General features: G+C 31.7%; 2 protein-coding genes across 2 annotated transcripts; both read right to left on the bottom strand.

Moving 5' to 3' along the window:
* Positions 1–1,244: 1,244 nt before the first annotated feature.
* Positions 1,245–3,871, bottom strand: LOC114283552 (protein neprosin-like). Its single transcript, XM_028226412.2, has 5 exons — positions 3,665–3,871; positions 3,419–3,574; positions 3,255–3,308; positions 2,983–3,129; positions 1,245–1,625 (listed from the first exon to the last, which is right to left on the bottom strand). Exons 1-5 carry the CDS (start codon positions 3,869–3,871, stop codon positions 1,245–1,247), a joined length of 945 nt encoding a protein of 314 aa, XP_028082213.2.
* A 3,701-nt stretch (positions 3,872–7,572) lies between these two features.
* Positions 7,573–11,462, bottom strand: LOC145823926 (protein neprosin-like). Its single transcript, XM_082923489.1, has 6 exons — positions 11,310–11,462; positions 11,089–11,169; positions 10,201–10,356; positions 10,036–10,089; positions 9,753–9,899; positions 7,573–7,953 (listed from the first exon to the last, which is right to left on the bottom strand). Exons 1-6 carry the CDS (start codon positions 11,460–11,462, stop codon positions 7,573–7,575), a joined length of 972 nt encoding a protein of 323 aa, XP_082779615.1.
* Between the last annotated feature and the right edge of the window lie 1,181 nt (positions 11,463–12,643).

The raw sequence follows: 12,643 nt of genomic DNA, 5'->3' as shown, positions 1-12,643 counted from the left end.
TGATGTTTTTGAGAAGAGTTCTTCACTCATGATCTAAAATTCATACATCAAGGAGTTGATTACTTTCAATCCAAGAGAGAGTTCTCTTCGGTGGATTCCGAAGATTCAAGCGTATAGTTTCAAAAGGCGTTTGATTCTATACGTAGTCGTTAATTCGACAAGTGAGGTTGTGGAATCAACTTCAGGATTGATCAGTTCCGAGACGAAGTCATGGAGAAAGAGTTACAGAAGATTCGAAGACAAATTGACTGAGTTGGGTAATTTGTATGTTATCTTTGTAATCTTTCTTACTTCAGTAGTGGATTGATTAGTGGCGTTTCGCCCGTGGTTTTTTTAATCACAGTTGGAAGTGTCCAATTGTGGTTTTTTCCACGTAAAAATCTTTTGTGTCAATTTATTGTTTATTCTGAAAAACAAACAATCTAAATCACTTTCGTAAGTGCTTGTTGATTTAGATTGTGTGTTTTGAATATTTGGGATTTGGAATATTTTAATCTTGATCTAATCACGAATCACTTAGGATTTTCATATATGGATGATGAGTAAGGGCACTCTTTTGTTATATTTTGTTCAGGCCACATGCCCAGTATTTTATATGGTTGTGACCTTTGTTATGAGAGGGAATGCCCTCTTTTATTTTGATATACGCCCGAGGAGCATCTACTTTGTATGAACTTGGATACTATATTTTGATATACATGTTCTATATCCATGTCACATAGAAATTATGACTGTAGATTGTATATGTATGGAATAGTAAGACATGAATTGCTTGTAATAGTCGGAGGGCGGGTTATGGTTTCCTCTTCTTATGAATCCTGTTATCTGTTGATCAGATTGCCATTGTCTAGATCTACTTGTTATTTCTCTATATTTCTTCATCTATTGTCATAATTGTATTCTTACTTTCATGGGCTTGGATCTTGTAAATCTATGGTGCGTGACAGTGATCTCTCTCTAGTAACTGATATCATCAGTTTGTAAATCAAATTTGTACATTATCAACTTGTTTTGGCCTCACTAAAAAAAGCTCTGGGTTTTCCTCTATAGCCAAATAGACATATATGTGATCAAATTGTTTTAAACTACAAGTACAATTCTTTTGCAAGAAAAAGTGCAATAGAAAATAAGTGTTTAATAAGCTACCAAACTAAAGGGGAAAAAAATGAAAACAGAATTGATTTAACATATAAACTTTAAATCAAGGAATGTTTTTATTCTTTAATACATCAATTTGCTGATCATCATGGGCATTCTACAGAATATCCGGGACCCCCATACAAAAAATAAGTTCCGGCATCAGTACTTGTGTTTTCCCCAATCTGTAAATCATAGCATGCAGAATTTGTAACATATGGTTGAAGGGAAGCTGGATCTTGCTGAGTGTTTGAGTCGTCAATGACTTTAAGACTATTGAAAAAACTTGATTTTCCATATCCTTCGAAGGGAAAATGGCCACTCCCCATTTGAGTGGTTGTGTGATGTTGTGCTGATCTTACATTGATGATCTGTCCTCCCCATGCCACTACCGTAGAGCTGTCAGCTAAGTCTGTGAAGATGGAACCAGGCCAGTAACCTAATACCACATCTTGCACCTGAAGCCACCAATTTCCAGAGTTGTTGTCCTAATACATTTTTCATTAATATTGGAAAATCAGCTAGTTTGGATGGACTTATTTCATTATGAAAGATTAGTTTTGAATATTTTAAATTAAGCACAAGGAAACAACAAAATTGTTGTCATTGCTCGAAACGTATGACACTGAATTTTTGACCTTGAGCAACACAATAATTCATCGAAAAAATTATATATTCTTGAAGATGGTATAGATCTTTGCACCCCCTTTTGTTTATTTTTCATATATTTTTTTGGCAAATACATTTTTCAACCTTGAACTTTCAGCCAAATTTCACTTTTATCCCACATTTTCTAATTGTAACAATTAAATCATCCAATTTCAACCCGGGTTTCAATGGGATCCTCCTATCACTCCTTCATTTGAAATTTGATTTAAGTTAAAAATTTAGAACCAAAGTAGAATTTGAGTGAAAGTTTATGGATGAACGTGTAATTTGTCATATGGATTTTTTATTTTAATGTTTGTAAAATGTGCTGACGTAAGCATTATTCATACAAATTTGAAATTGTTAGTGTCAAGAGGACCACATTGAAACATAAGTTAAAGTTTGAACAATAATTGTTTAAATTAAAAGATGAGGTACTAAAATGAAATTAGATGAAAATTTTAGTGTAAAAAATGTAATTTACCATATAATTTTTTGTAAAGAATTGGAAAAATCATACCTATGATTTTTGTAATTTATCTTGTGTCAATTTGATTGTGTAGTGTCATTTTAGTCTAATTGGACATAAATCAAGAACAAATGGTTCATTCAAAAGGAAATAGACTATTTCCAATTGAACGCCAACCTCTCTATCATAATAAGAAGATTCAATGAACTATTTTGTTCCTAGATTTCAATTTAATTTTTAAATGGACATAATCAATTAGACCAAATTGACATAATGCAAAAAATTCAAGGATAAAATTGATGTAATAATCGTGACGAAAATTGATACAAGGCAAACTACATAAACAGTAGGTATAATTTGTTCAATAAAAGTCCAAGGAGTTGACCAAGCGGTCAAAGCTTGGGGCTGAGAGTGTGCTTCTTCCAAAGTCTTAGGTTCAAAATCTCTTTTAAGTGCAAATAATTCTTTTGGGACTAGTCCATATAGAGTTTTTTCTTAGTTGGCCCCCTCATCCGTGGATGATGGATTGATCTCTGGAATTAGTTGGTCTAGTGGGACTGATACTAGGTTATCAAAAAAAATAAAAATAAATGAATAAATAAAAATAAAAATCCAAAACTAAAAGAGAACCGCATGTTCTTTCTAGTGTTTCCAAGAAAATAATTTGAATCGTATTTAAGGTTTACAAGTTGAAAGTTAAATAGATTCTAGCATATATATATATATACCTTGTATATCAGTATAGATATGTCAAATGTCTTTCCCTTGTAGGTGGAAACAGGTTTTATGGTGGAACCAATGGCAAACTTATGATTTGTCTGTACAAAACCGGGGCAACTAAGATCATAACACCCTGTGATGTGATAGTTATCTCTCTGTTTGCCACACAAACGTAAAGTAAGGTTGAAAATCAAATGTTGCTTAAAACTTGTTATATGTTGTGATTCATATCATAAGTTTTAAATAATCAATAGAGGATTAGAAAATTAAGGAAACTTACTGTCCAAGATATAAAGAACCTTGTCTGATTGTCACGATACAATCCGGGATAAACCTAAAAACATGCACCAACTTGTCTACTTAAGGATTCCATAACTATATATGTAGTGACTCAACATACAATAGGTCATTGATAATGCATCAATTAAACAAGTTAACACTTACCATCCATCCAGCTTCAATAGCATTCCTGGTTGTTATGTCAGACATAACCCAAATTTGAGATAAACTAAATTCATTAGCCTCTGTCCTAGGATTCCGCACATTAAATGATGCGTGCGCTCCATGGTAGGTACTACCACTTTCAGTAACAAAGGCAAACTAAAAGTAATGCATAAAATTTTGCTAAATGTTTTGTATTTTGAGTAAACGTCAGATAGGCATTAAGTTTAGATTAAGTTCAAATTGTACCTCATGACCACCTAGTAGTTGCCCAAAGGGGTAGTAATGTTGTCCTCCTTGCCGGTGAAATGGAAAAGTTCGATGAAGGTCATGATTTTGAGTCCTTCTAATGGGGATTGTTCCTTGTGGGCACTCTCCATTTTTATGCCAATTCTGAATGAGCTTGGGTTGAGAGTCATCCATTTTCATTCCAATTGGAGATGAACTAGGTTCCATCTTGTTCCAGTGGAATAAAAAAATTAGGTAGCGTAGGGAAATAATTCTATTGCACATTTTGGCCCACATATTTTCTTTTTTATATTATTTCAAATTCGTTAGTTTTAGTTCCTTGCAAGATAAAATTAATTAAAAATAAAGGGAACAAATGTATGTTCATAAACAATCCAACACTTATCTTGATGCCTCTAGCATCTCCAACATCCTTAAAATAAATAAATAAATAAATAACTTCAATTACCAAGTTGAGAATTAAGTTCAAGCCATTTTTGACATGTGATATTCGCACAATTAATTGTGAAAGAGTCCAAACATGCCCCAGCAAATGAATGGAAAACTAATATGTAGAATTATATATATACAAGGTTTTAAAAAGCGGCTGCAACCGTTACGCAACGCCGTTACGTAACGGTTGTGGTGGTTACCGCCACCCGTTACGGCCACTTTTGCAATGTGATTAAGATTCACAGGCGTGTCGGCCGTAGCGGCAGCCGTAGCGGTCGTAACGGTGTCTTAACAGTCGTAACGGCCTGTTACGCACCGTTACGTAATGGTTCCGAACTGCTTCTTTCAAAAAAAAATGCATAAAAAAAAAAAACTGAAAATGAGGGAAGAGAGATAGAGAGAAGAGGGAAAATAAAGAAAGAAGATGGAAGAGCAAGAGATAGAGATAGAGAGAGAGAGAAGAGGGAAGATAAAGAACAAGTTATTGATTTGTTGAAACTGTAAGACCTATGTTATTCTATTTAGCTGCTATCACTCAACCATTTTGTTTGTGTGTGTATCTATATATTGTTTGAAAATAATAATAATAATAAGTGTGGCCATTATTTATTAGGCTTCGTTAAAATATGTATGTATATATATATATAGACTATTATTTATTCTCTTATTTTTGTCATTGTTTATCTTATATATAATAGTTAGTGATTGATTTTTTGTATAATATAAAGTCATTAATTATTAAAATAAAATGTGAAAAAACTCAATTTATAGTGATTTAAAAATATGAAATATATTGGATCATACTTAAAAATTTACAAAAATTGATCAATATTTCTTTTAAACCCAATAAATATGATTATGGAAAAAAAATATGTGTATCGGTAAATTTTTTTCAAATTGTGCAAAGAATAAAAAAATTCACGGTTCCGGTTACCACAACCATCACGCTACGACCTTTACATCCCGCAACCGCAACCATGCTACCGCCACCGTTACGGTGACCACAACCGCTTTTCAGAACCTTGTATATATATATATATGTGTGTGTGTGTTTGTGTGTTGAAAAGTATATGACAAAAAAAAAAAAAAACTGTAAATCCTTGATAAGTGGATGATCAAATGCAGGTTGTTTGTAAATGCCGACGCAGTCAATCACATCACCATCTTCACTCTGCCAAAAATTAAAAATAAAATCAAATAAACAAATAAACAATTAATCCCCTAAATCTCTGAATATTTATAGCTAAAAAGAGAGAGAGAGAGAGAGAGAGAGAGAGAGAGAGGAGAGAGAAAGAAAGAAGAAGGAAGAGCTTTTGTTTGAAATCGACCTCTATGGTCTTGATTGTTCCTTTATGTTTTAAGTTTAAATAATCTTGGATTACAACATGTTTGCCTTCAACACATCCATGGTTCAGCATGTGCATGATAGCTACCAACACAAATATACAGCATGAAAGTAAATCTCTATGGTTCTCATTAGCCATCTGAAATTCTATGAGACTTCTTTGCAAGTATTTTTTTTTTTTTTTGTTTTTTTCTATTTCCAAATTGTGTTGTATTGACAAATTTTAGTGTTGACACAATTTATATACCCAAATCATTCAGGAGAGTATTAAGGAGATCGCAGGTTTATTTAGGAATCCCATTTAAAAAAAAAAAAAAAAAAAAAAAAAGCCACTTATGCTAGAAAAATCAATGCAAAAACTCTGAATCAATTCCCAAGCACATTAATGATGAATAATAAATTCAATCATACAAAAGATTCCAAATTTTCTATCAAAAAATTTACCAAACACTCACATGAATGTGAAACCTACGCTCATGTGAATATTTGATACTCTCTCCATTCCAAAATATTAGTCTCTTATCTCATTTTTTATTGTTCGAAAATATTAATCTCTTTTCAAAACTTAAGTACAAAAATAATATAAATTTCCTATTTTGTCATTCTTTTAAATTTATTAACAACATAAATGTACAATTATGACATTGATATCCCCCAAAAAATGTACTATTAGAGGGTAATTTTGGAAAATCAAATTTTTTAAAGTGCAATAATTGTACTACAAAAAAAAGTTGGATTTTCCAAAAGGAACCATTATTATGGGACAAAGGGAGTAATTTTTTTTCTCTCTGGCATTGCTCTAATAATTTTTATTTTTTTTGTAAAGATTACTGTAGATTTGGATATTAGGATAGTTAATGTAGTCGATAATTCAACCATTATCTTTGGAATTAAAAGTGCTTTTAACAATTTACTAATAATGATGTGCAAATTAATTTTTATTCATCCAACCATGCATAAGATGACAAAAAAATAATAAATGATTTATAGTATTTGTGTGTAAAAAATAAAATAAAACGGAATACATCCTAGTGGGAGAATTTTTTTTTATTGAATAATGTCATAAATCCTAAAACTTCTATTAAAATTTCTACCAAATGTCTCATATGAATGCGAGACCTATATGAGATCCACATTGTGTGGGTTCTACATCCATATGAGACATTTGATAGAAATTTTGGTACAACTTTTGAGATCTCTAGCATTTCTTTTTTTTTTTTTTAACACAAACATGGAGGAGTGCAAGTCACATTTGCATCCCCACAACCTTTCACTTGCACTCCATCACAAAACCACTTGTACTCCATATGTTTTTGTAATTTTTTTTATCTGTCCCACTGTATTGAATTTCTTCCTAAAATAAAAGGGAAGAAAAGAAAGCAAGTTACTAAAAATCTCATGTTAAACAAATAGAATGAAAAGAAAAAGGTATTGCTTTCACACATATTACCTAATCCTTAGGGATGACAACGGGACGGGACGGGACAGGTGGGGAGAGACAAGTTTTGTGGTGCCCTACCTCTATCTTTAATCATATTGGGGGTGGGACAAATCGGCGAGTTTGGTTTGTAATTTTTTTTGTGTATTTTTCTTTTTTATAAATATAAAAATGTGAGGCTAAGGAGTTGGTTGTGAGGATGTGAGTAGTAGTAGTAGGAGAGTTTGTACTATTCGAATCTCTCTGAATGCTTATTTTTTTCCTTGTACCTTTAAATTTCATATTTTTAATAAAAAAAATTCTTTACCGATCAAAAAAAATAAAAAATAAAAAAAATGATCACATTCATTGCCTTACTTTCATGGGCTTGGATCTTGTAAATCTATGGTTCGTGACAGTGATCTCTCTCCAGTAACTGATATCATCGGTCTGTAAATCAAATTTATACATTATCAACTTGTTTTGGCCTCACTAAAAAAAGCTCTGGGTTTTCCTCTGTAGCCAAATAGACATATATGTGATCAAATTGTTTTAAACTACAAACACAATTCTTTTGCAAGAAATAGTGCAATAGAAAATAGTGTTTAATTAGCTACCAAACTAAAGGGAAAAAAATGAAGACAAAATTTATTTAACATATAAACTTTAAATCAAGGAATGTTTTTATTCTTTAATACATCAATTTGCTGATCATCATGGGCATTCTGCAGAATATCCGGGACCCCCATACAAAAAATAAGTTCCGGCATCACTACTTGTGTTTTCCCCAATCTGTAAATCATAGCATGCAGAATTTGTAACATATGGTTGAAGGGAAGCTGGATCTTGCTGAGTGTTTGAGTCGTCAATGACTTTAAGACTATTGAAAAAACTTGATTTTCCATATCCTTCGAAGGGAAAATGGCCACTCCCCATTTGAGTGGTTGTGTGATGTTGTGCTGATCCTAAGTTGATGATCTCTCCTCCCCATGACACTATCGTAGCGCTGTCAGCTAAGCCTGTGAAGATGGAACCAGGCCAGTAACCAAATACCACATCTTGCACCTGAAGCCACCAATTTCCAGTGTTGTTGTCCTGATACATTTTTCATTAATATTGGAAGATCAGCTAGTTTGGATGGACTTATTCCATTATGAAAAATTAGTTTTGAATATTTTAAACTAAGCACTACAAGGAAACAACAAAATTGCTCTCGTTGCTCGAAACGTATGACAATGAATTCTTGACCTTGAGCGACACAATAATTCATCGAAAAATCAACCTTGAACTTTAAGCCAAATTTCACTTTTATCCCACATTTTCTAATTGCTACAATTAAATCATCTGATTTCAACCCGTGTTTCAATGGAATCCTCCTATTACTCCTTCATTTGAAATTTGATTTAAGTTAAATATTTAGAACCAAAGTAAAATTTGAGTGAAAGTTTATGGATGAACGTGTAATTTGTCTGCTTTACTCTGCTTTGGCTCAGGGTGTGTGGGTGATTGTCTGAATTGGTGTAGTTATGCTACTGGGTATAGTTGAGAGTCAGTTTGGCAGCACACAAACAATGGATGTATATCTGCTGGTGTATGCTGTATGATGCTGTCTGCGAGCTAGTGTTGGTTCTCACCAACACTATGCTTGGTTTTCCTTTTTCTCCGTTTTTCTTTCTCATCCTATTGATGTATTCCCATACGTAATGCATGGTTTCATCATCAATATAGTTTTTCTTTGTTAATCAAAAAAAAAAAAAAAATTTGTCATATCGATTTTTTCTTTTAATATACAACATATACGAGTTTTAGAGACAAAATATTTTGGTGTCTAAAAGTAAAAATTTTGTTACAAAAGATATTTATGGACCAATTTCTATCATCGTAAGGATAGTCGCTTAAAAGTCATCCCGAAAAATAAAAAATAAGGCTTTTAGTGACAAAATTTTAAAATGTCACTAATAAATATACTTTTAGGGACAAAATAATTTGGTGTCAAAATGGTTTGTTTTTTAGACAAAAAAATTGGTCCCAAATAGATAATAATTCATCACTAATGTCCAATTTTCGTTGCTAAAAATATAATGACATTTTTTGCAACAAAAATATTTGGTCCCTAAAAAATAATTTGGTCCCTAAATTTTGGTCCCCAAAACCTTAATTTTTTGTAATAAATATTTGTAAAATGTGCTGACGTGAGCATTTTTCATACAAATTTGAAATTGTAAGGGTCAAGAGGACCACATTGAAACATAAGTTAAAGTTTGAACATTAATTGTTTAAATTAAAAGATAAGGTACTAAAATGAAATTAGATGAAAATTTTAGTGTAAAAAATGTAATTTACAATATAATTTTTGTAAAGAACTGGAAAAATTATACCTATGATTTTTGTATTTTACCTTGTGTCAATTTGATCCTATAGTGTCATTTTAGTCCAATTGATAACATGTATTAGAAATTGGACATAAATCAATAACAAATGGTTCATTCAAAAGGAAATATTGGACGACAACCTCTCTATCATAATGAGAAGATTGAATGAACTATTTTGTTCTTAGATTTCAATTTAATTTTTAAAGGGACATAATCAATTAGACCAAATTGACATAATGTAAAAAATTCAAGGATAAAATTGTTGTAATAATCATGACTAAATAGACACAAGGCAAACTACATAAACAGTAGGTATAATTTGTTCAAAAAAAGTTCAAGGAGTTGGCCTAGTGGTCAAAACTTGGGACCGGGGGTATGTTTCTTCCAAAGTCGTAGGTTCAAAACCTTCTATAAGTGCAAACAATTTTTTAGTGTTTCCAAGAAAATTATTTGAATCGTATTTAAGGTTTACAAGTTGTTAGTTAAATAGATTGTAGCATATATATATATATATATATATACCTTGTATATCAACATAGATATGGCGAATATCTTTCCGTTGTAGGTGGAAACAGGTTTTATGGTGGAACCAAGGGCAAACTTATGACTTGTCTGTACAAAACCGGGGCAAGTAAGATCATAACATCCTGTGCTTTGATAGTTATCTCCCTGTTTGCCACATGAACGTAAAGTAAGGTTGAATTAATATGCCATCACTACCAACATGAGAATCAAATGTGGGTTAAAAATTATTGTCATAAGTTTTAAATAATCAATAGAGGATTAGAAAATTAAGGAAACTTACTGTCCAAAATATAAAGAACCTTGTCTGATTGTCAAGATACATTGCGGGATAAACCTAAAAACATGCACCAACTTGTCTACTTAAGGATACCATTACTATATATGTAGTTACTCAACATACAATAGGTCATTGATAATATATCAATTAAAACAAGCTAACACTTACCATCCATCCAGCTTCAATAGAATTCAAGATTGTTTTGTCAGACATAACCCAAATTTGAGATAAACTAAATTCATTAGCCTCTGTCTTAGGATTCCACACATTAAATGCTGCGTGCGCTCCATAGTAGGTACTACCAGTTTCAGTAACAAAGGCATACTAAAATGAAACAAAAGACAAATTAATGAACAAAATTTTGCAAAATGTTTTGTATTTTGAGTAAACATGAGATAGGCATTAAGTTAAGATTAAGTTCAAATTGTACCTCATGAGCGCCTGGTGCTTGCCCAAAGGGGTGGTAATGTTGTCCTCCTTGCCGGCGAAAAGGAAAAGTTCGACGAAGGTCATGATTTTGAGTCCTTCTAATAGGGATAGTTCCTAGTGGGCACTCTCCATTTTTATGCCAATTCTGAATAAGCTTGGGTTGAGAGTCATCCATTTTCATTCCAATTGGAGATGAGCTAGGTTCCATCTTGCTCCAGTGGAATAAAAAAAAAATTAGGAAGCGGAGGGAAGTAATTTTATTGCACATTTTGGCCCACATATTTTCATTTTTACATTATTTCAAATTCATTAGTTTTAGTTCTTTGCAAAATAAAAATAATTCGAAAAAAAAGGGAACAAATGTACGTTCATAAAAAATCCAACACATATCTTGATGCCTCAAGCATCTCCAACATCCTTAAATATAATAGCAAAAAAGAAAAACACTTGAATTACCAAGTTCAGAATTAAGTTTGAGCCATTTTTCACATGTGATATTCGAACAATTAATTGTGAAAAAGTCCAAACAAGCCCCAGAAAAAGAATGGAAAACTAATATGTAGAATTATATATATATATATATATAAATGTGTTGAAAAGTATATGACCAAAAAAAAACAAAAAAACCTGTAAATCCTTGATAAGTGGATGATCAAATGCAGGTTGTTTGTAAATGTCGACACAATCAATCACATCACCATCTTCACTCTGCCAAAAATTAAAAATAAAATCAAATAAACAAATAAACAATTAATCCCCTAAATCTCTGAATATTTATAGCTAAAAAATAAAAAGAAAGAGAGGAGAGAGAAAGAAAGACGAAGTAAGAGCTTTTGTTTAAAATTGACCTTTATGGTCTTGATTGTTCCTTTATGTTTTAAGTTTAAATAATCATGGATTACAACATGTTTGCCTTCAACACATCCATGCTTCAGCAAGTGCATGATAGCTACCAACACAAATACGCAGCATGAAAGTACATCTCTATGGTCATTAGCCATCTAAAATTCTATAAGACTTCTTTGCAAGTATTTTTTTTCTGTTGACAAATTTTAGTGTTGACACAATTTATATACCCAAATCATTCAGGAGATTATTAAAGAAATAACAGGTTTATTTAGGAATCCCATTTAAAAGAAAAAGCCACTTATGCTAGAAAAATCAATGCAAAATTCTGAATAAATTCCCAAGCACCTTAATGATGAATAACAAATTCAATCATATAAAAGATTCCAAATTTTCTATCAAAAAATTACCAAACATTCACATAAATGTAAGACTCACACTCATGTTTATGTGAGTGGGACCAACACTCATGTGAATATTTGATAATTTTTTTGTCTCTCTGGCATTGCTCTAATAATTTTTTATTTTTTTTTATAAAGATTATTGTATATTTGAATATTAGGATAGTTAATGTAGTCAATAATTCAATCATTATCTTTTGGATCAAAAGTACTTTTAATAATTTACTAATAATGATGTGCAAATTAATTTTTATTCAGCCAACCATGCATAAGATGATAAAAAATAATAAATGATTTATAGTATTTGAGTGTAAAAAATAAAATAAGGGAATACATCTTAGTGGGAGAATTTTTTTTGAGTAATGCCAAAAATCTCAAAAGTTCTACTAAAATTTCTACCAAATATCTCATATGAGTGTGAGACCCATATGAGATCCACATAGTGTGGGTCTTACACCCATATGAGACATTTGATAGAAATTTTAATAAAATTTTTGCGATCTTGAGCATTTTTTTTTTTTTTAACACAAACATGAAAGAGTGCAAGTCACATTAGCATCCTCACAACCTTTCACTTGCACCCCATCACAAAACCACTTGTACCCCATATGTTTTTGTAATTTTTTTTATCTGTCCCACTGTATTGAATTTCTTTCTAAAATAAAAGGAAAGAAAAGAAAGCAAGTTACTAAAAAATCTCATGTCAAACAAATAGAATGAAAAGAAAAAGGTATAGCTTTCACGCATATTACCTAATCCTTAAGGATGACAACAGGACGGGGCATGGGGGGAGACAAGTTTTGTGGTGCCCTACCTCTATCTTTAATCATATTGGGGGTGGGACAAATCGGCGAGTTAGCAAGGTTAAGGCAAGAGCTAGATAGCAATTGACTAATTTTATAACCTTTTGAATGGTGGTATTAATAAAATGCAAA

Source organism: Camellia sinensis, chromosome 4, assembly GCF_055761805.1.
Source record: "Camellia sinensis isolate YWXY chromosome 4, ASM5576180v1, whole genome shotgun sequence".
In the NCBI taxonomy this organism is placed as follows: domain Eukaryota; kingdom Viridiplantae; phylum Streptophyta; class Magnoliopsida; order Ericales; family Theaceae; genus Camellia; species Camellia sinensis.
This window is presented reverse-complemented; position numbering and strand designations above follow the sequence as displayed.